Consider the following 24,672-nt stretch of genomic DNA (forward strand, 5'->3'; position numbering starts at 1 on the left):
TATTTTTCTATAATGATTAAAACGAACATATTCATACATACATAATCCATACACAATTACATGATAAGTGATATTCTTTTAAATATTGATGTTTTTTCTTTGTTTTTTTTTGGTTTTTATATATACATGAATAAGTTATTATTAATAATTATTTGCTTTATTCCTTTTTTTGCTTCTTGACGGTGGTTAGCCAATCTAATTTAGAGCTTCTCCTTAGCCATGTTTACTTAGTTGCCTTCTGGTTTTGGCAAATTTGTATCATAGGCACGTATAACTATTGACTGTGGCACAGCTCCACCTTCCTCTTGAGAAAATGCATAACCATCTAAGGGAAAGAAATGATTGAATTAAAATATTCTATAAGAAAGTCAAACAAGTTAGAGAAGGTTAAGGATTAGGTGGTTTTTTTTTAAGGAATTCAGGAGGCATCTTTTGACTCTTTGATGTGTGTGTTTATGTATGTCTGTGGTGTAGTGTGGTTTCTGAGGATGTTGTGAGTATCCCCGACTAACTCCTACATACATATCACTCTTCTCCTCTGCATTTTGTCGCACAACTAAACTGAATATCATTTTCTTTATTGTAGTTTTTTGGTACTCACGCGATAATTCTATTTCCGTTTCGACTCTTGTATTGGCACGACGGGTAAACACATTTCGTAGCAGCCTCGCAGTTTCAGTAAATCTGTAGAGTTAATGGTTTTTTTTTTTTTTTTGGATTGTGGGGCAACAAGTTTGTTTTTAGTAAAGGAATTCGTGTTTTTGATTTAAGATTTAACTAATTTTAAAATAGACATTTTCGTTTCGTTTTCCATTTTGAATTGTTAGCACTTGTAGGGGGGTTGAGGAGTAGGGGAATTTATTTATCTTTTTTTATTTAATTACATTTGATTTGGTTAAATTTTGTTTGGTGACACTTAAAGGATATGTTACGACGTACAGGGAGGATTTTAGGTGTTTACCAAATTTAATAAGGGGGAAACATGCAACATTTTACATAATAATATTTTGGATTTTTTGTTGTTTTGAGCCTTCTACCATAAAAGTAAAGTATAAAATTGGCAACTAAAACTTTTTCTTTATGTGAGTGTTACATCTTTCAAAGAACTACGTACAATATATATAGGTATATATAATATATAAGATATACAAGTTAGGAAAGTTTAAGAAAAAAAAAATAATAATAAAAAAAGGTGTTTCAAAATTATTTGTATTTGGACTGTCTGATTTCCTATTTTCAATATATGAATATAGTGGGAGAGTTCCTAATGTAAAAAAACTGCTTGGAATGCAAAAAAAATATTTTTTTCCTTTCATTTGTACTCATACCTCATTGGTGATTGATTATTAGAATGACAATATGTGTGTGATGGTGTGTTTGGTGTCTTTGGTGTGTGTGTGCATGATTGGACCAACTTTTCTGATCCACAATTTAAGATTTACTTACACCGAATAATCGATCCCAAGGCATACATAGTACTGCGCGGGCACACAAAATTTCATAAAAATTGTTTAAACAAAACATATTTGGAAAATTATATTTCTTGAGATTTTCATCATCATTGTATTTTGTATTGCTTAGTTTTTTATTATTTATGGTTATTAGAGTATTGGTAAGTAATGTTTACTTAATTGTAAAAGGCTATTTTAGTTGTTGAGATGTGTTAATTTTGTATAACGTTTTAAAAATATTTTTTATTTTTTTTATTGAATGTGTTTGTGTGATTGTTGTGTGTGTGTGCAATTAATAAATACATATACATACATAACAAATGATAAGAATTTAAGTACAAGAAAGAGAAAAAGAAAGTGCAAAGAATCTTTCATCCAATCGTCCTTAGTAATTTTGGGTCGATGCAACATGCAATAAACTGGAACTTTGTGAGAGGAAAAGATTGTGGTGCAAGATCCATATACCCATTCAATTATGTTTAAAATAAAATAAAGGAATTATAATATTGAATATACATTCACACACATACATACATATAGATACAGATATACATACAAACAAACGTATATCCTTGCAGTTTTGTTTGAGAGATTCCATTCTTTATAAATTACAACCTGTTCAAGTATCTTAAAAGTTTTGTTAACTAACTAAATTATAGTCATAAATGTTAAACGTTAAGTGAGGCTAGTGGAATAGTTGTCCTTCTCTTTTTAGATATTCAATTCGCTTAGAGTTACAGAAAAAAGATTATTGTTTCACAAAATTGACAAAAAACAATTATTTAAGGTGTACACTATCACAGTTGGTAGAGCTTACATAAAGTTAACTAATACCTTTTCTTTCGCCTTACATAAATGTATTTTTCTAAATGTTTGATATGAATTTGACTATTCGATTTGAACTTATAATACACATTATTCTAATTAAATACTAGCCACAGCCCCAATACTTATTAAGTTAGTGCTTATTTAAATGTGAAGAGTAGTCATGGGTTCATGGCTATCGACATTATCTTCGGCGCTGCCGTTGCCACTGCTCCCTCCAGCATTGAGTCTGACAATTGTGGGAAATCCAGCCCGCCAGCGTTGTCTTTGCCTAAAGTATTGCTGCTCGACGCTGTCCTCAACGAAATCCAAATTTTCAACTCTTAACTGAGGATTCGTTGCTTGATTCGCATTCAAACTGATTTGCGATGCCAGTTGATTTCTTCGATTTGGTTTCGCCTTTTCACTGCCACGTCCTGTTGTGGTCGTCTTTGAACGCTTTGGCGTTAACAGGATATGACTGGAGTGTATTAGTTTACCAAGCGTGTATCCAAAGCCAGAGTCCCTAATAAGGTCACACGGAAGGTGCATATAGGATTAGGGTTAATTGATTGAAGGTGAGGTTAAGGGAGGGTCGGGAATTGTATGTTCAATTTTCAATATATAGAGTTAAATATAAGAAAATGTGATTGATTGATTTGTGTGTTTATATCAAATACATATTGAATAGAATTATAGATTGATAGGGAAAGAGAGAGAGAGAAAAATGATAAAAATATCACAATTTTGAAATTTGTTTTGCATTTTAGTTTTTGATTTTTGTTGATGTTTGCTTATTAAATGGTGGAAAATTGATTTCAATATTTATTGTTTTTGATTTTTGCATTTCATTTTCATTTTGTAAATAGAAAATTGTGTTTGTTTCTACACAAATTACATACATATATGTATATATACTTTTTCTTGATTCAATTTAACAATTTACTGCATTCAAAATAACATTGCTCAATTAATTGTTTAATAATTACAAACTACAATCAATTGCAATTAACAAAAGATTTTGTACAACAAAAAAAATTCACATTTCGTTTCACATTATCTATGTATAGTTTATGTTTATGGTGTGTTTTTTGTTTTATTTATATATATATTTTGTATTGTAAGTGTAACAAAGTATTTCAAAACAGACAAAAAATAATTCAACTTGTTGACTTTTTTTTTGTAATACTAAAACTAGATAATTGTAATTACTAAGTACACACTAAGCATTAAATATATGTACTTGGAAAAAAAAAGAAAACCTTAGTTGGTTTTCTTTCTTTCAATGTTTATGTACATTCAGTTTTGGTGTTTTTATGTTAACAGTGTAGTCCTTATTTATTATTCTCATCAGATATTGGAATTAATTACATTATTGTTTAGTTATATTTCTGGTGGGTGGGTTGTGTGGGTGTGCGAGTGTGTGTGTGTTTAATACTAAGAATAATTCGAGCAACTTTTGCAATATTACTAATTGGTTGTCTAGGACAGATATTCAAACAAACACAATTCAAACAAGTGATTGATTGGGTTTTACAATTACAATTGGAACAAAAACAACTACAAATACATCTATATATATATATAGTATATAACATATACATAGTAGGAATGTATTAACATGCTTTTGGACACTGGGTTTTTTTTTTTTTGGGGTTTTGTTTTTGGATGAGAAGCAGGGCGATTAAGTAGTTAATGGTAGAATGAACCAAAACAAACACTATAGAAATGAAGAAACGAAAAAAAAAATAGAAATTTCAATTACAGAAAAGTGTGCAAAATAGAACAACGATTAGGCAGAGTATGTGTAAGGTAGAGATAGAAGGGATTTGTTTTTTTTTTTTTTGCATTTAATTAAGGGAATTATCTATGGAAATTTTAGTTGGGTTTAAATTCTGGGGTTTCGCTTTTGATTTGTTTGGTTTTTTTTTTGTTGTAGAAATGCGCAACAATTCAAATTGAAAATTAGATTAAAACTAAATAAGATGTATTTGTTATAGATAATACTTTTTTTCCAATTCCATTTAGAGAAATGAAAGAGGGGGGAAGGGACAAAACTCAAAACTAAATAATAACTATTTAGATTTAGTGTCAGACATGAGTCCAAAAGATACTTACGAAGATCGAGATTCATTCATTACTTGTGCGGGATCAGAGCGTTGGATTTCGGTCTCCCGGACCGCTTCCGTTAGCGTTTTAAATACAGTATTATGTATGCTAAATCAGAGCAGATATTATAATTAATATATATATATATATATGAAGTTTTAGCTATTAAACACACTTACAGTTTACAAATCACATCGATTAATAGCGTAGTAATGGGCACCAGTAGCAGACCTAGCCAAAAAACTGGTGTACTTAGTAATTGTATATCCATGCCAGCAAAATTACTGGCAAAGTTTAATGTTGGCCAAAAGCGACTATAAATGATGAGGAATATAAACCACAGGACTATGGAACCCCAAATTGACATGTGAGTTAACCAGGTCCATGAACTGGTAATGAGTCCTGCCTTCAAGCAAACAGTTACCACAACATACTGCAAGGAATAGGAGAAAATACATATTAAAACCAATCGAGATGATATATATTGATGTTAATTTTACCGTATAGACCATATTGCCCAGCATTAGATAGTCGCTTGTCTTGCCATCACTCCAAATGGTTTCAAATTTATAAGCGCACATGGGTAACCAAAATAGAAACACTGAATGTAGCAGGGCATTAAAAATCCATATCCAAAATACTTTCACATTGAATAATTTGGCATTCTGTGATGGCTTATAGAGTAGCGGATACTTGAGCATTGTCTCGGCCGTACAGAATTTCTCAAAGAGTCCCATTGCAAAGGGTGGCAGAGCCGTGAATACAACATTATAAAGACCAATCGTCCAGCGTTCAAACAGAATCTGGCCAGACCAACCCGAATAGAGGGCGAACCACAACTCTATGACATACAGGCAGACATTCTTGTAGAAGCTGTAAAGGATTAGCTTGCTAATTCGAGCATAATTCCAAGCTCCATGCACCAGCAGAAGACGTTGCAAATAACGAAACTGGGCAATTGAGTAATCCGATGCACATGCTGCTTGTAAACCTTCTACGCCTGAGATGCCAATGCCCACGTTAGCCTTCTGTATCATGGCCACATCGTTGGCACCATCTCCAATGGCCAGGGTCACGGCTTTTGTATGCTGTGTAACCAGTTCGACCACTTCGGCCTTTTGCATGGGCGATACGCGACAGCAGATTACCACACGACAGATAAGGCAAAGTTCTTGAAAATCTCCACGCAAATCACAGCTCAAAGCATATTTCAGGGTCTTGCCGTCGATAACCAAAGCAACATTTGCATCTTTAGCTGTTGAGTCCTTGAATTCGCCATAATGCCGATGTATGACATCGCGTGTGGCCTGTAAAAAACAATGAATATATAAATTATTTACATAAATATAAATGTTTTGATATGCTTACATCGAGACTCTCTTCGTTTAGTATTAGAATATCCATGGAGTGAGAAATTAATTTGCATGAGTAACCAATATTTATGGCCGTCTCCTGTTTGTCGCCTGTGAGTACCCATATATAAATGCCTGCATCAAGGAGAGCAGCGATTGTCTCTGGCACACCATCCTGCAGTCGATCCTCAATGGCAGTTGCTCCCAAAAGACGCAAATTGATCTCAATTAGATTTGCTGCATCCTCAACTTTACGTTCACGATATTGCAAGGCTGTCGCAGCTCTAAAATAAGTTTCCTGCCATTCTGCATAAACATCGGCGGGTATATCGGCCGTGGCTAGACAAAGAGTACGCAATCCCTCCGAGGCAAATTCCTCCAGATGCTGCAATGTTGCATCTCTGTAGGCATGATCCCTCGCCGAGAGGCGTTCATAAATAACTGTGTCGGCCCCCTTGCAGAAGAGTTTAATACGACCTTCCGGTGTACGAACAATCACAGACATGCGCTTCCTTGTCGATGTGAATTCCAGCACATTGAGGACCTCGTAACGCCGCCGTTCACCCAGAGCATTGATTTCCACATACTCCGGGGTACGGGTATCGAAAATGTAACCAAACGTACGTGCTCCATCGACCAAAGCCCGTTCATCAGGGCTGGCGGCATGATAAATGATTGTACCATCCTCTTTTCTCTCTGGTATTACCGTATGGCACACGGCTAGTAGTTCCAAGAACTCTTCAATATCTTTGGCTGTCTCGTGACGTGATAGGATATTTTGCACCAGCTGCGACTCTGTTGGTGTCCGTTCCGGCTTATACACATGATTGGCTATTGAACACTTCTTGAATATCATTACATTGCGGGTCAATGTGCCCGTCTTGTCTGAGAAGATGTACTTAACCATGCCCAATTCCTCATTCAGATTGGATGTGCGTGCCATGGCCGGCATATTCGATTCTTCATGATACATTTCAATGTCGTAGTTAATGAAGATGGCCTGCAGAAATCGCACCAACTCTAAAGTGACTTGCAGTGATATTGGTATGAGATTGTTGTAGAGAATGAAGAACGTCAACAGATTGTAGCCTAGATTCTTGCCCTTGAAATCATCGAATAGACCCAGATACCAATCGGTTTCGGCGTGATCGCGTGTCCAAATCAAATTGCACATGCCACTCGTTATGCACAACGAAATGAGGATCATGAAGAGCATTAGAATTTGTGTATTGGTCAATCGATCGACTGTGGACCGCTTAAGCGGTGCTGAGGTAGAGTTTTTCATTAATTTCGTCTCGTGTCCCGAATATACGACGATACCAAATATCCAAGAAGTATTCCGTAACATGGCACCACGCTGCAGCACCTGATCACTGCCAAGTGACACAGGTCTAAGTAAATCGAAGAAAATAAAAGAGATTAGGCTAAGACACTAAGACATTTGCGGTTTAAGTTAACTCACTGTTTGTCATATTCCTTTAGCACCCCATTGAATTCGTATAAATGCCGATTGGGTAATTCACATTCTATTCTGCCTTGCAATTGTGCCAAGTCTTTTGTTTCCAACATCTTTGCCGTAGCGGGAACACCTTGACGTATCTTTAGATTAGTTTCCCCATCCAAATTAGCCGTTTCAATGAAACACATGGCTTGCGGTTCACTGGAAAAAATCGAATCATTGCATAAATTACAAACTTTTATGGCCATTTCTAATTAGATGCACCAAACTCACCTAGAAGATAGCAATATAAGATCTGCGGGAAAGAATGAATCAATCGTCACTTTAATGATATCACCCACTGTCAGCTCGGACCAACGAACTGTTTTCCAAGTGCCATTCTCTAATCGATCAATTAAACGATGATTTATCTCATTATCAGCACGATGACGTTTCTAAAAGAAAAACAAAAGCAAAATCAATCAATCAACAAGATTCAAATTAGTTAACCATTGGTTGGGACTTACAATATCTTCAATGATCTCCTTGATGGCACTAACTGATAATATGAATATTAATGGCACCAATGTGGTATAACGACCCGTCGGTGATACTTCTGGGATTTGTTGTAATAATGCAATTAAAAGGAAAAAGCAATTGGAATAACGTCGAAACTGCTCAAACAGAAATGACGGCAAAAAGCTTATAACACTGTAAATACATATATAAAAATATAAAGACGTTTAATCCTTTTCAATTAAATGATTAACCTTATCTCTAGTTTCACTTACTTATATTTAGCTGTGGTAATGCGATTATTGCAATACTTAACGGGTTGAGGTGAATTCAATGCTATGACACGCCTCTCTCCATCATCGCCCCCATCATAGCCAGCCGATGAGGTGAACTCCTCATCATCTGCAATGGACATGAATAAATAATAATACCATAAATTAATCTAATTATTTTCATGTCTATTTTCTTTAATTTCTATAGATCAAAATCATCATATTCAAATTCGGATAGAAAGAAATTTGCTGCCACGGGATTGCCTAGAGCATATTTTTTAGCAAAACGATTGATATTGAAATTAAAACGTCCTTCATTCTGTTCCACTGTCATGGGTGGCTCTTCGAAATCCAATTCACAATATTGTTTATAGGCCACAAATAGATAACGATGTCTGCCCGTATCAACCGAAGGTTGTGCTCCTATATAGGCGGCCAAAATGTCGCCATGTACCACATCACAACCTGGTATATTGCCCACTAGCCAATGCAAGTAATCATGGTTATCACGTCTCCCATCTGGCTCAATCATGGCCAAAGTATAGTATTTATGTGGATCTGACATCCATCTGATAATGGGTGCTAAACGTACCACATCGGGACTCAGATAATCACTTGGTTGCACTTTCACATCGCAAGAATAGAGTATTTTAATAAGTGTTTGCGGTTCACATTTTAGCACATTTGGTATGAGGCGATGTTTTTTGAGAAGTTTGCCCAAGTCCTTGGCCGGTTCTTCTTGAGGGCATGCAATAAACATTTTTTCCGATTCTCTTGAGAATTTTGAGATACCAAAGCAATAATTTTGTTGTTTTTTTTTTTTGGGTGGGTTGGGCAACCTACTAGATTGAGAAACCTAAATAAAACTTACGACTCCAACGCATACGCAGTGCCTTGTAAACATTACGAAAAGCCATTCTATTTTGCCTGCGTGTTAGAGATGTCTCTTCGGCCACTTCATGGAGATTCTCGTCCTCTTCCTCGTTTTCGTCTTCGTCGTCGTTGTCGTTGTCGTTGCCGTCGTCGTGTTCACCAACGGGCACAAAGGCAATACTTTCGCCGGCCTGTGTTTGATTCGTATTACGTCTAGGAAATCCCAGGTTGCCTCTAATGCCACAAGTGGGCGTATATAGGGCGTGACGAAATGTTATAGGGATTTAGAGCGCTTGCGCTTATAATCCTTAGACTATAATCTGAATTTTTCACTCGTTTTCACTTGAATTTATTCAGTAGCTTCATTGTAGTTAAGACTTTTTCAACTTGCTCGTCTTTCTAAACTCTTAGGTGTAACACAATCTTTTCGCTTTTTAATTTCTTGGTCGAATGTTTTCAGAGTCAATTGTAATTAAGGTGCAAAATTTTATCGATTTGTCACACTTTTGTCATGTGTTGGGCATTATTTTTGCATGCAAGTTTTAAGTTTTAATTGGTTTTTATGTTGTAGTTGATACAACTACAATTAAGTCACAATTTATAAGTAATTTAAAATGCCACTCTAGAGTTTTCTATTTAAATATATATTTTTCTCTTTAGTCCTGGCAAGGACCTTTTCTTTAATGCGTGCGTGTGCGTTTAAGTTCAGTTGAAAGACGACACTGCTGCATATGCCCCCGAAACAAGGACCAAAGGATGCGTAGCAAAAACTCGTTCAGTAAACCACCACACAAATCGAAAGTGGAGGTATTCCTGCTGCACAGATAAAAGGTATATACAGATACATATATTTGTGTGTGTGTGTGTGTGTGTGTTGGGGGGGGGGGGTAAATGCGAAAGCTGTAAGCAAAACAGAAAATACGAAAAATCTCTAGAGAGCGCGTGCGCCTGTCAGAGAGACCCAACAACAGAAAAGTAGAAAAAATAGGGGAAACAAAATAAAAGTACATTAACTCTAAGCACCTTTGGTTATCCTGGATGTGCCCTGAATGGCTTTCGCTAAGTAACGCCTCGAGCTAGTTATCCAATTCGTTGGGGCTCGTGTCTGAGATTGATTTGGGGGCTTGCCCCTGCCTAAACGTTGCGGCCGTATGCCACCATCGGCCTCTGTTCTATCATTCGACGACGAACTATCCTCGCCTTGGACTTCGATGGCATTTAGCTCTCTTGAGTTCGTCGTTGTCGGCGGTGTTTGTTGTGGTCCTGGTGGTGGGTTAGCTGCAGCTGGTCCTGTGGCTGCTGTACGTCTTAGAGCCTCTGCTCTTAAACGCCGCCAGCCACGTTGACACCAACTTTGCACCTGTTGCACTACGCCCGTAGGATTACGGGCAATTGAGGCTTGACTTGTTGTCTGGCTATTGATGTCTCTATGATGATTTTGGCCATTATTGTTGTTGTTGTTGCTGCTGCCATTGGTATTTTGGCCAATTTCTGTTCGCTTATTTTGACTAGAATCTGACATGTTAACATGATTCTACAAACACTTTGTTTTTCACACTTTAATTGGCCGTTGATTTTGTAAATTCACGTAAATTTTTCTTGTTTTGTTTTTGAATTTCTCAGTTAGACGTTGTCGCAAATGCGATTTTTAAATGCAACTTGAATTTTGCAAACATTTTGAGATACAGAAAGTTTGTTTTTTTACATACATATATATTTTATTTACAACCGGTTTACTGGGTTTTTTTCTTTTAATTTCGTTGCTGTTTTTAAATTCACATGAAATCAATGTAGAAATCTATTTACCGCATACAATATATAATTATTGTTTCCATTACAATCCTGTAGGGACCTACCAGCGCGCACGCCAGCAAATTTAAAGGTAAAAAAAAACGCCCAAGGCATTGGACACGAAAGGGATAGAGTGACAAAGAGTGAGAGAGAACAATGACCTCGTCTATAATCAAGCGGAAGTCAACGACTAACATAAAATGCTTTTCATTGTCTGTTTGGAAAAACAAAAAAAAAATATATAGAGACCCCCAAAGTATTTCTATTTGCATATGTAGGGAGGGTTGTGTACATTCCGTTCATATGTACCCATTATTAACCAACCGGAATGACGTGTTTTTTGGCTATAACTGTATACATTCTACACATGTATATGTTGGAGACGAGTGACGTCGAGACTTTTAAGTACCTTGTACTTAATATGCTTCCATTCGATTCGAATTGCCATTCGTTCCGCCATTAAAAAAAAAACCCGTAATATTCTAATAATTAGAGCTCAATTTGTGGTTTCTTTTTATTAAGCAAAACTTCTAATAAATAATTTTCATATTTTCTAAAGGTATCATAAATATTCTAATATAGTTCAATTAACTAAATAAACAACCTAAAGCTAATAGGGAACGTATAGATAATACGATAATTTATACAATCTGTCATCGGAATAAACAAAATTCTAAGAACGATATTAGATATTATTAGTAGTTGGTTCTAATGTAGTTGGTATGTAGTAGAGTCTGACAAAACAAGTTTAATTGGACACATAATTAAATACAAAGATCATCAACTGCATTATTTTTAGTCCTTGTGAGCATTTAGAATTACTTAGTAAAAGGCGTAGGATTTTTTGGACAAATGAAGAATAATTGAGTTAAGAATTTTTTAGAAATTGATTTTTGACAAATTTCAGACTTTTGATTCATCAGTTTTTTTAACTTAAACATTTTGATTAGTTGAAATTGTCCTATTATGAAAAATTTGTTACAAAATAATATTTGTAGTTCTTAAGAAGAGGTTGTTGACTTTTCAAAATTATTAAAGTATTATTTACGAAAAATCAAGAGGGTTTGGTTTTCAAAATAAACGAAGAGATTCCGAATTTTTAAAGTTTGAATTTAAGTTCTTCTTTTTAAATATTTGATTGAGCTAAACATTTTAAGCTGGTTGATTTCTCTACTATGCAAAAAGGACCAACAACCTACATAAATATAGTAAAAATAAGTAAAATCTGTTGATACCCTTCAAGCCTAATTATGTGGGGTATCAAAATGGCATAAATAAACTAAATACATACATATGTATATGGTTGTCTAGGATTGTAATTAAACAGGAAACAGAAAACTGCAACATATTCCCTATAGGATTGAAAAAATCCCACATTAAGAAGACGAAAAATAAATAAGGTAATTGTAAGAACCTTCTAGGAGAAACAAAATCCACTTAAATACATATATCGATTGTTTCAACCTACTGATACCATCGTATTCGTCGCCTTGCATTTTACTTTGAGTCAAGAAAGAAAAAAGGAACTCCTATTGGCCTTGTTTATATTACACTTGGACGAAGCTAACAAAATTAGCTATAAATATTTATAAGAGTAGGTGGAAACCCGCAGTGTCAATTGAATTACTATTACCAATCCGACTTCCATTGGAGTGTGACCTAAATTATTGAAAAGCAAATAAAAGCTAAAGCTATTTGGCTTATTTGCAGATAGATAGACAGACATATAGATAGAGATATGTACAATGTCGATGTACACACATACATACATACATACGTATGTGTATATATATCTCATATGCGACGCAATAAAAAGTGTATTCTAAAAATATATAGAAATATAAACATACAGATGTCCGTATGAAAGAAGTATTTTGGATTCATTCCAAACATATTTACTTGTTTCTAGAATTGCCAAAAAGAAAAATATACCTATACATTTACATATGTATGTACGTGTGTGTATACATTTTCTTTAGGAATTTATAGAGCTACATGTATTAAATTTTTGTAAATTTTTACATGACAAATTTATTACTCCCACAAAATGACTGTACCGGCCGCTTCAATCTCGGCCAGATATGACTTACGAAACAGCAAAAAAGTTAAGTAAATGAATGTTACTTGCTCGCTCACCCTGAAAACCAGATAAACTGACTTACAAAAAAGAGGCTACAGTAACTTAGTGATTGATTTTGCAGCAGAAATATTTAATATATTGATCTAGAAGTATAATAGCTTCTAAGAGTCTGTCATAATATAATAGCTAATTTTGAGGACTATAGGATCTTATTTCTTAGTACAAAAAATGGGATTTAAACTCTTAGTTCCAAAATGTAGTTTGCTATTATTACTCTACTTCAGAACCTTTAAAATTAATATTTTATTCCAAGCAGGTAAGTTGGTAAAAGTATAAGTATCTAACCTCTTAGTATACATTTGTAATTAGTCTTTGGAACTCTACTTAACGGCCTTTAACTATAATTAATAAGTTTTCAAGGCTTTTTTGTGGGAACCTAATCTAATGGTGTATCCGCAAAGAAGAAAATGGAGCGAATTTCCTTCCCCACTAACGACATTTTAAGTCTTAATCTACTATAATTTCGAAATCCGAGTCCGATTTCACCTCCGCAGTCGCTATCTATTAGATCAACTATTCGTTAAAGACTAACAATCAATTGGATTTTTTGGGGAGTCCTAATTTTAAAAACGACTACAAATGAACACTTGTTTATCCTTATCCGATAAAACTTGTATATCTTATCAAAAATGAATATAAATCTGCAATATGGGAGTAAATATAAGCCCAAGTATGGGAATTTCAGCTCCCTGGTTCCTTGTCTCGACTTTATTTATACAAAATTCATATAAATATAACATTTATTGCAAATAAAAACGAAAAGAGACTAAGATACTTGGCATATCTTAAAGATTATTTGCAGTTAAGTAAGCAAATATTTAATATGCCCTCCATCTCTATATAGGGTATTCCCAAGTCAACGCCCGCTCCCCTTTTCCGACTTAATGTTAAGGTTTATACTCAAGACAGTTGAGTAAACACACAGATACTAACCAATACACAGACAATGAAATTGTCGCTCACAATGCAATGCATTGAAAACATTGTTAACAATGTACGAATGGAATTGACTAATCAGGTAAAGGTGATAAATATTTCGCTCTTTCCCTCTCTCTCTCTCTCTCTCTCTTCCTTCAAATGTAAATACACATTATGTAGTATATATGTATATAATGCAGAGTAAAGAATTGAATAAAAGATGATTAGGTACTACTCAGACTCCTTACGTGTGTCATCTATAATTCACAATCATGTGTAATGTATTCGTAGTGAAGTCACTAAAATTGCATAGTTGTCAGAATGTTAAAGGGGGATGGCGGGGATGGTGGCTAAGGCAATTGTACGAAATCAAATCGATACAAAATTATTGGCAATCAACCAGAAAACAATAGATTGTGCCGACGATGTCATCGACAATTCTCTGTCATTTTCTGTGGGCCATTAAATAAAAAAAAAAAAAACAAAAAAACAAATTACGCCCCCTTACTCTTCCCAGGAACGGATTTGGCGCAACTGTCAAATTTTCTTCGCTGACCGCGGCAAGGGTTCCCCTAGATTCACCTCTATTTCCACTACTCCCCTCACCAACGAATTCAGGCGAAATTTATTCTAAGAAAATGTGCAGCTATTCATACATACATATGAACATAATTTTTTCCATTTCTTTTTCTTTCACAATTTATACAAGATTTATGCCACTCTTGGCAATTGAAAGCAAAAGTGACGAAAATTAACAAAAGACAGACAGATGGAGAGCGAGAGCAAAGCAAAAAACAAAAACAAAAAAAAGCAAAACTTTCTACAAAGGCCGCCGCATTATATTTGGGATAAATTTTTTTTTTGGCAACAACATTGAATCAGCTGCGAATTAACTTTTGTCGGGGAGGAGATGACAAATGCCAAACGATGACGAATACTGGATACAAATAAAATACATTTTATTTTAGTCACTATTATTTACCTTCAAGTCTCAACTGAAATCTATGTCTATTTTCACGACAAGCCAACATCATATCAATGAAGTCAGAGATGATCGATGTGGGCGTTGAAGTGGGAGGCAGAGTCGGAGACGAAGACGATGGAGTAAGTAGTTGAGAGAAAGTTGCCGTATGTTCGATTTTTAGTTTCAAGGTGCGAATGAAAAAAAAAATAAAAACGTTTTTTGCAATTGCAAAATGCAAATATCCACCAACTGAAATGTGTGCAACGGTCGCGGCAGCGGCTCTTTGTGCTAATGTGCGATAAAACAACAGCAGAGAAAAAACGGCAAAGAACATAAAACAGAAGAAACAACAATAACCAAGTGTGCGAAAACACACAGAATTGAAATTGGGGAAAAACAGATGACGAAAACAAAACATGAAAAAACTAGTTTGAACAACATTCAATAAAATAAAAAACAACAATTACAATATTACAATGACAATATCACAATAATGTAAAATAAATACATAAAGATGTATGTATGTACATATGTATGGGGATAAGAGTACATAAGAGAGTATGTAGGCATGTATCCAAACTATCTTCTAAGCAAGTGCAAAAAGGAAAGAGCAACTAATTGAGAACGATATTATGGGGCGGGGGGGATATAACGGTAAACATCAGAATAAGAGTACAGTACAATAACACAATGTCACAATGCAGGAACAGTGGAAATTCACTTAATTGAGACACATGTATTTGTTGCTATCCATCTAAAGAGAGCTTCCACTGTACTTCTGTATACAAATCATCTTCTAAGCAAGTGACGAAAGACAAGAGCTACTAATTGAGTGAGAGATAGGCAGAGTAAAAGTGAGAGGGGTTTAATGATGGTAAACGTCACAAAAGAATAAAAAAAAAATAAACAAACATACAATTTACAAAAACCACTCGACGCCACGTGCTTGAAATTTCTTGCTAATTTCTAAATCCCTATACGAAGAAACTCCTTGGAGAGAACTTATCGTGTGTGGCACACATGGCGTATGAAAATTTAACTTGGCGGCATTTTTTTTTTTGATTCACATGCTTTCTGTTTCCTGTGACCAGATTTAATCGCTTCTGATTTATATATTTATAACTAGCGTAATATGATTAAAGTTGACCTTTCTTAAAAAAAAGAAATAACTAGTTTGTATGTATATTACGTAGGTATGTGAACATTAAGATACCCTAATGACCTAAGTTTGTAAGAACAATAGAAGTTGCGTCGACGCGAATGATTTTCAAGCAAACATTAAATTGGTTTCATTTACGTATTATTTCTTCTATTTTTTTTTAAATAAATAAATTTATTTAATTCGCATTCGTTCAACACGTAGTCTCGGTGAACCGGTCGTTAAAAACGCACGCGCCCGCTCTTTATAGTGCGAACGAACAACGTTTTGCCAGTGAGCACGGCCAGCAACTAAACCAAAAGTAAACCCAAAACCAAAACAACAACCATCAAGTGTATAGCCGTGTGGGAGAGCGGAATATGCACCACCACTTGATTTGTGGATATTATAACTACTAGCGTTGCCATATGGCCCGAGTCGGACATTACCTTGCCATATCCAAAATAAAATAAAATGCTTATTTCATATCAATCAATTCGTAACGGTTAACAATTCATATTACCGTGAAGTGATTTTTTGTTATACCATGCACTCATTGAATAAAATGGTATATTGGAATCATCAAACGGTAAGTAGATTGTTTTTAATCACATAATGTATGTAAAAAGATATATGTAGATTCATAATCAACAAAAGAGTCGTTAATGTGTCCCTTAGAGCACCTACAAGGAGCAAAGATCACAGGGATTTTGAAAGTAAAAACCATTCAAATTTTATTGTAGTCTCTTGTATTAGGTATGTAAAAAGATTAAATTGCTTAATTAAAATATTTCTTCAATCTTACTTCGTTCTACAGGGAATCACGTAAATTTACTTCTTACAATCAGTAAAATTCTTCTAAAGATCGTATGTAGACAAATCTTGATTATCTGACCACTATATTACATGGAAACCTAAGTATTCTCATAGTAATATTATGAATCTTAGAAATACGAAGCATGAATCACTACAATTTTGGATACGTAAATAATTAAGTAAGAAACGCTTTAAACAAGTGCGGAGTCACACATCTTTAGCAACCATGCTAAATATCTTATATAAAATACTTTTTTTTTAAAGTACGCAAATAAAAAGAAAAGAAATGTCAATATGGAGCAAAAATTTGACTAGATTTAATATGACAAACCTAATTGGTATTTCAACTATGCCTTATTTAAAAAATTTATTTGAATCACCAGCTAATTTATTGGTACACAATTTCGTAATCTAATCACTTGGTATGAAAAAACGAAACCAGATTTCGATTGTTGATACGGATTTTTTTCTTTTTTTATTAATCTCTTTTGACACTTTTCTAATCTTGTTCCGATTTATATCAATAACTACTACTAATCTTACTTACTAATGACATAAAGTTCGCATAAAGACTACAGAAATGTTCTTCAAATAGGCTTTAAAATTGTTAAAATAAACTACAAATAAATTTAATAGCCAAATAGCGAAACTAGCTATAGTAGTATGTTAGTAATCTAAATTTTTCTATGGTCAACAAAAGTTAACTTAAAACTAATTGATTTTGTGTAATTTTCCAAACACTAATTGCCTTTTTTAGATGGTATCCTGGCTACACCCAAAAATCCGCATTAACTAATGTGGACTTAACAGATGCCACACCTTGCGAGACAATTACTAAGCTAGTTACATATGTAACTTATGTTCAAAAGTTATTAATCATGCTGAGAGTTGCTTACTTTATTACTATTCCAACTAGATATAAATCAGTAAACACTGAACTCAAATTAATGAATTACAAGATTGATAAAATTTGACTCATAATTGGAACTGAAAGCAATTACTTACATTAAACAAAATATGACAAAATGTTTTTGATTTTTAGACTATCTTAAATAGACAAGGACTCAAAGCAGATTTAGTGATGTCACCTAAATTGATAGAAAACTATCAAGTTTAAGGAAAGGACAAATGAAAAAACCTTTTAACAATTTGCAGGACAATCACGTTTGACTGCTAATGCGGTATCTCATGTCGTGCACATTAGGATACCCACGTCTCGCAACTAACCTCAATAGAGAAGATGACGATGATGATGGTGATGTCATGGAAAACAAGCAAAAAAACATATAAATCGAGTTACCGATGATCTCACAGGTACATCACAGGATGGTTTAATAAAAAGCACTAAAAGTAAATGTCAAATCAATTGGTGAACTAAATTGCCCATCCCTAAAGCCCATTGTAAAGCTATAAATTTTCTTTTTCAATCAACTAAAGCGTTTCAATTGAAGATCTTATCATTAATGGCAAACCATAGGCATATCCTCAAACTGTTGTCCTCACACTGTACTATACAATGAAAAACATAACCTCAAACATGACCACTCTGTAAAACGACGACCTTTAAAGTGTAAGAGACAGTTTAGTATGGGCTAAATTTGTTGAACAAAGCAAATAAATGTGTCAAATTAAAAATTAAGGGGGTTTGTTTAAAAGCTTTACTTATTTAACCTAGTCAAACATAAACATAACCTCAAATTATTGCTAAAGCCATTTTGATGGATTAATTATTTTAAATTTAAATAGTGTGATATATATCCGAATTGTATACGAAAATAAAGTACATACCCCTAAAATAAAAAAAAAATCTGTCAATTCCGCCCAAAAATTGTAACCGAATCGTTTGAAAATTTATATATACCCTTTTCTTTAACTTTCAAATCATTGTTTTTTCCCATAATAATTCATTAAAGATTACCTAATACTGAGGTATTATATTTTGCTATTGTTTTGAATAACCATGACTGAAGAGGCAACGCCAAAGCCCATACTTATCTCAAGAAATACCAATGAAAATGATGGTATTAGTGAAAGCATTAAGCCAAGAAAACAAGTAACGTTCAAACGGATTGTTGAATACTTTACGTATACGGAAAATTGGAAAATGGAAATGGATAAACCCTCATCTTTGCTGCCAGATGAGAGCCTGGTGAGTTTGAGAAATAACATTAAATTTATCCTGGAGTTGAAAGCTTCTATTCGTTTAGCAACTGGGCGGCTCAGAGATACCCAAAAGACGAATTTAAGTCATACTTTGCAATCGACTAAAAGGAATTTCCCTCTTCTCCTCCCACCAAGCCACCAACATCCCAAAAGATAATAAAAAAATTTTCGTCGACGTGACAATTTTACTAAAGTTGTTTACTTATGAGAAGAATGTGTTCATGCTGTGTGTTTTTCCCTTTTCGCCAATTACGTGTATAAATATATACATATATATATATATTTTGTGTTATCAATGAAAAGGGTTTTTGCAAGTTATTGATCTTCCCCAAATAATCTCTTAAAATTTACAGTGAATTGGCATATATAACATGTGGGTAAAACGTCACGCGAAATCGTTAAAATGTGCGATCTGCCATGTATTGTAAATCAAAGATAATAGTCAGGTAATAATCACTTAACAATTGGAAGAATAATGCGCGCATTTTGATATTTAATACCATTATAATTTACAAGTTGCATTCCGATTTCTTAATATATGGCCATAGATTTTAATCTCTATCTAACAAACATTGATAATCAATCGGTCAGCGGAAACACGTTCTGTATATAAGACCCTTGGGTGTCTTCAGCTAGCCATTCAGTTAACCATTGCAGAAATGTTTATTGCAATTTCAAGCGCTTTTACCCTACTCCTTGTGAGTTTTGCACATGGCTCAGTGATTCCTCTTGGAGTAGAGCCCCAATTGGAACTAGATGGACGCATTGTGGGTGGCACTTTGGCTGCAATTACAACATTCCCGTGGCAAGTTTCATTGCAAAATTCGGGAAAACATTTTTGCGGTGGTTCCATCATCAGTAATACAATCATTGTTACTGCGGCTCATTGCTTTAAGGATATCAAATCGGCGTCCACTCTTCAAGTTCGTGCTGGTTCCAGTTATCGTTCCTCAGGTGGTACCCTTTACTCGGTTGCGGCTTATAAAATTCACGAGGGATACAATGCCAGCACTTTTCTAAATGACATAGCAGTGCTGCGTTTGTCCAAGAAATTATCTCTGGGCACGACAATGAAAGCAATCGAATTGGCCACCACAACTCCGCCACATGGTGGAGCAGCAAGATGTTCGGGCTATGGTACAACATCGTATGAGGGATATCTTTCCAGCCAGTTGCGTTATATTGACACCAATATTGTGGGACGCTCACAATGTGCCAGTTCTTCATACGGCTATGGCTCCAGAATCAAAGAGACTATGATTTGCGCAGCAGCGGATAAGAAAGACTCTTGTCAAGGCGACTCTGGTGGTCCTCTCGTCTTGAATGGCCAACTGGTTGGTGTCGTCTCTTGGGGAACGGAATGTGCATTAGCCAACTATCCGGGTGTTTATGCCAATGTGGCCGAACTTAGAGATTGGATATTGGCAGCTCAAAAGACCGTTTAATATCTTTTATTATTGTTATACAATAAAACTGACTTTAGCATTTAATTTTCAAGCAGAGCAAACAATTTCAAATATTTAGGCCCCATTAAGTGATAACTTGAAAAGATGGCAAGAAAGAAGTTCTTCTTATCCTTCCCACAAAGAAAACAAACACATAATAAAATTATGGGAGGAACTTGGTAGACCGACTTGGTTATACCTTGCATTAAGCAGTAAAGACAAGGCATCTCGCGAGCACTTAGCGATTAAATCTTTCCTTATGGCGCTTTTCTTACAACATTTTTCGCATCATTTGAATTCCAATTTTTATGAAATTCGGTAAACTGATGGATATTAATGTCATATCTTTGTGTACCAAATTGTATTTTGATACATTTAATATTGCTATAGAATTGTACATACAATACATGGAAGATGATTTCAGGCAGTTGGTCGATTGTAGATATGGAGTTAGCACAAGTTCTTTAACTAAGAAACTAAGAACAAAGTCACTTCATGTCACGTCAAACGTGACATTGCCCATTCATACCCTATATTTATTTATGAAATCGGCAGTGCTTTTGTGATTATAATATCCCCTTGTTTGCCCTGTGGGTGCAGGGTACATAATAAGGAGTCAGACATCTTGGCGACTAGAATATTGATCCAAATGCCATGACTAAAGGATGGGAAAACAGGCACTCTATTTAGAGAGATTTAACCACTGACTTACCTTCATATTCAGCGCGTTTTCTACGCAAAAACGACGCTGTCATCCGCAGGCCACGTGAAGCTAAAGTCGAGGCACGACTACGACTGGATAGAATGGAACCTCTCGAGTCCTTGCGATTACGCGATTTGCGACTTAAACGGCGGGTAGCATCAGCTAATACTGAACCGGTTACTGAGTTGGACACAGATGGACCCAAAGCTTGGGCTTGTTGTTGCATCGACGTTGAAGTCGATCTTGTGGGGGTCACTGGGGTATTTGGTGTATCAGAGTCAATGAATCCTAGATTACTATTCGCACTATTTAGATGTATGCTGCGACTGCCGCATAAGGTGGCACTGTTTGAATTTGAATTGGACACGGAGGCGGCCAATTGTTCATCGAGGCCATTTGTTGATTCCGGTCTCAAATGCTCCAATGATTCAAAGTCACGATTAACTGCCGGCGGCATTGAGTGACGAAACCATGACTCTTGACGATGTTGTGCTGCCCTCTGCTGTTGGCGACGCCTCTGACTGCCCATAGATGAGGCTGATATATTGCTAATGCTATGACCAAGATGGTTATGATCCTGACCGCCATCATGCAGCTCTAGACTCTGACGTTGATAGGATCCCGACATGTTTTTAAGGCACTTAAGGTGTTTTAATAAAGTGGTCTAATTTATAGGCACTCGGTTTGTTATATTTTTTTGGTTTTTTTGTCGGTTGGTTGTGGTTTTTTTTTTATTTTGGCATCAAGGCACTTGGGATTCTTAAAAATCCTTTCGATTAGTTATGTAAGGTATTTAACCTCTGTCGTCGGTTGGTTGTCGGGTGGGTTTTATCCATTTTTCGTCTCTAACACTAACCTTGACTTACACCAAGTTACAGACAGGTGTTGAGAACTAAAACAACTGGCACTAGAAATTACATTTCCTGTTGCAGCAGCAGCAGCAAAAGCAACAGCAGCTAACTGGCCCTCCCCGCCTCTGACCCTCTGACCCTCTGACCCAGCGAGCAATTTAAAACGACAGAAAACCCGACCTACTACTCGACTCGACAAGAAATCAAAAATTCATTTTACTTTTTTGACATTTCGAAAAAGCGAAATGGCTCGTTTCTCTTTCTAGTCACGCATATGCATTAAAAAAGACAACAAAATGGGCAAAAATAATAACAAAAACATGCAAACATCCTGGCAAATACAATGTCAAAAGTAAATCTACAAGCTATTAATAAAAGTGCTTTACTCTTTAAATTCAAGTGGCTTTCTTATCCATAATCTACTTGAAAAATTCATTCTCGTTCCCCCCAGAGGGACTATCTATCTTCCGCCTCATGGCATTATAAATTATTGATAAACAAATTGAAAGCGGAACCTTCAAATTATCGAACACAGAGACGTATGCAAATTAGTTTAAATAGAATAAGAGGGGGGCACGAGTTTTGCTGTTTGTCAGTTTTTTGCAGTTGCAGTTATTGTCCTTTTTTTTTCTTTCTCTAAATGGATTTTACCAGGAAGGGTGTGCTTGTGTGTGTGTGTGAGTGTGCCTGTCTGTATATGTGGCAAATCTGTGTCCTGCTTGTCAACTGCGACCACCACGACGACCACGAGGACGGCGACAATACACGTCCATTGCACGCGAAAATCAAAAACCAACTACGGATCCTCTGCACACAGAAACAGAAACAGAGTCAGAGGCAACACACACACACAGTGAGACACAGAGACGCAATACTCGGTAATAAGCTCGTCCTTCGGTCCTTAACGACGAGCACGAAGTGAAAGTTCCCTTTTTGTTAGTGGATGGGGGTCATGTTGTTGTTGTTGCTGATGGATGGAAATATTAAAAGGATACCAGATGGACATGAACTTTAAAATAGTTTTGGGACTCAATGTTCGTCGCAGTGGCAAATGTTTCTATACATATGTAAGTACATGTTTTACTTTTTTTTTCTTTCCAACTTATGTGTTGCAGGAGCGAGCGGGAAAAAGTTCCTTATTGAACTGAATGTACTCGTGGCCTAGAAAATGCCTTAAAGTAATACACATTATATACAACATAACGTAATTTCACCCCACAGCCACTTTGACCCTTGTATCTTCTGATAATTCATCCCGTTTGATAAAGTATCTTACTGAAGAAAAAAGGATATGGAAGCTACAAAATATATATAGGAATGTAGACAGAATAAAAGTTGTAAGCCTAAGGAAACATCCACCGGCCAATCCACGAGGGACAAAATTGGAGGCATCCGGTTTTACAGGTGCTTGAGAATTATTGAGAAATTTTTCTTGTAACGAACTTTCTCACAACTTCGAAGATTTTAAAATAGTATTGAAGACAAAAAAATTAACTGGGTTTTAGTCGGCTTGAGGTCAATAAATATTTCTAATTTATTTGATTTTTATTTAAAATTAGTTAGTAATATTAAAAGATTGCTTATCAAGAAGAAGAATTCAAAATATAAATAAAAACGAAAACCTCACAATTAGTGAATTAATAAATGCCATGAGTTGTACCCACGGTTAACCAAACCGCAGCCGTGGTTGTAAGTGTTAAGGGTTCCCCGGCCATGTGTGATAATAGAATTACTGTGAGAAACTGAAATATACTATAGTAGGATATCCATAGGTATTCGACATTTCTCAGAAGGTTTTATTGGGTTATAACGTAAACCTTCTGACTAAACATGAAGCTCAACAAGTTTCAAAATCATATTACACATACGACATGTGGAACATTTTTCTTTTTTATACATACATATATATTAATAATGTCTAAGTCAAAAACGCGTTTAAAATTGTAAAACACCGGCATTTTGTAGCTTTCATATTGTTCATAGTTTATTTTAGTCACAAGATACAACAAAATGAGGTTGGATTTGTATCTGTTGCTATCTTATCTAGTTGGAGGCTTTAAGCAATTGTCAATAATTCTTACAAAAATTAATTAATACAAAAAAAAAGAAGTAGATTTCTATGACCTCAATAAGTGAATGAATCAAACCTTTGGTTAACTGTAAATGAATTGAAAACTAAATTTAAAGATTTACTCACTGGAATTTAAAAGACCGGGTCCAATGAACTCATTGCGGCGATATGAAAGTCGTGAGAGACGTGACACGGCAGGCATAATGCATTTGCTCTTCTTTGGCTTCTTCTTATGCACAATTAGCACACATTGTTATTAATGTAAATAACACACACAAGCACACATTCACAATATTTGCATAAAATCCTATACATGTGTATGCATTTATCTCGCCGCACCGCAAACTCACGATTACTTTACTTGATAAGGAGACATAATATATAAAGAACTGTACTTGATGCGCCCTTTTTTGTGTATATATGTATATATATATTTTAAACTGATTTTAAGGTTTGTCGGCTTCTTACACTTTAGTCACTTGTTTAGTTTATGTAGCTGCTCTTATTTGTTTAGTTTTTTATTCACCCTATTCTGCGAAATTGTGCACACTATTGTTGACCCTATTAAGCTGGCAGCCCCTATTTCTTCCCCCTATTATACAGGGTGAATGGCAAATAGGCGCAAACGTTTGAATTTTGGTAAACATATCCAATCCAATCTTTTGAAAATATATATTTCGGTTTCTAAATCAGCTTAGAAATATATATATTTAGAAATTAAAGCAATAAACTACTTAAACTATAAAATTATATTAATCTAAAATCATTAGAACCTATTCTTGAAAAGATTCAATCGCTTTCGTTACAAAATTTCAAAAATTATATGTAAATTACTTACGTTGTTTGTTTTAGATCAA

At 35.1% G+C, this 24,672-nt stretch overlaps 4 protein-coding genes across 8 annotated transcripts; 2 read left to right on the forward strand and 2 right to left on the reverse strand.

Annotated features, from left to right (window-relative positions):
- Nucleotides 1–24,324, reverse strand: LOC6637958 (probable phospholipid-transporting ATPase IA). Of its 5 annotated transcripts, XM_023175006.2 has the most exons (11): nucleotides 20,903–21,517; nucleotides 7,946–8,072; nucleotides 7,682–7,865; nucleotides 7,449–7,609; nucleotides 7,179–7,376; nucleotides 5,733–7,107; nucleotides 4,865–5,671; nucleotides 4,544–4,797; nucleotides 4,374–4,472; nucleotides 602–684; nucleotides 1–325 (listed from the first exon to the last, which is right to left on the reverse strand). In XM_023175006.2, exons 1-11 carry the CDS (start codon nucleotides 21,420–21,422, stop codon nucleotides 228–230), a joined length of 3,906 nt encoding a protein of 1,301 aa, XP_023030774.2. In that variant the 5' UTR covers nucleotides 21,423–21,517; the 3' UTR covers nucleotides 1–227. The 5 variants fall into 5 exon arrangements, with proteins under 5 accessions (XP_023030774.2, XP_023030783.1, XP_023030763.2 ...); XM_023175015.2 differs by lacking the exons at nucleotides 1–325; nucleotides 602–684; nucleotides 20,903–21,517 and adding exons at nucleotides 2,287–2,781; nucleotides 23,942–24,324; XM_023174995.2 differs by lacking the exons at nucleotides 1–325; nucleotides 602–684 and adding an exon at nucleotides 2,287–2,781.
- On the reverse strand, nucleotides 8,108–8,806 carry LOC111518416 (protein D2). Its single transcript, XM_023175025.2, has one exon. It carries the CDS (start codon nucleotides 8,700–8,702, stop codon nucleotides 8,145–8,147), a length of 558 nt encoding a protein of 185 aa, XP_023030793.1. The 5' UTR covers nucleotides 8,703–8,806; the 3' UTR covers nucleotides 8,108–8,144.
- On the forward strand, nucleotides 18,410–19,025 carry LOC6637979. The gene is made up of 2 exons (XM_002061036.4): nucleotides 18,410–18,731; nucleotides 18,790–19,025. The coding sequence occupies exons 1-2, from the start codon at nucleotides 18,543–18,545 to the stop codon at nucleotides 18,826–18,828; spliced, it is 228 nt and encodes a 75-aa protein (XP_002061072.2). The 5' UTR covers nucleotides 18,410–18,542; the 3' UTR covers nucleotides 18,829–19,025.
- On the forward strand, nucleotides 19,390–20,235 carry LOC6637959 (trypsin alpha-3). The gene has a single exon (XM_002061035.3). It carries the CDS (start codon nucleotides 19,405–19,407, stop codon nucleotides 20,188–20,190), a length of 786 nt encoding a protein of 261 aa, XP_002061071.1. The 5' UTR covers nucleotides 19,390–19,404; the 3' UTR covers nucleotides 20,191–20,235.
- Nucleotides 24,325–24,672: the final 348 nt, after the last annotated feature.

The sequence above is a fragment of the Drosophila willistoni genome (assembly GCF_018902025.1).
Source record: "Drosophila willistoni isolate 14030-0811.24 chromosome 2L unlocalized genomic scaffold, UCI_dwil_1.1 Seg72.1, whole genome shotgun sequence".
Taxonomy (NCBI): domain Eukaryota; kingdom Metazoa; phylum Arthropoda; class Insecta; order Diptera; family Drosophilidae; genus Drosophila; species Drosophila willistoni.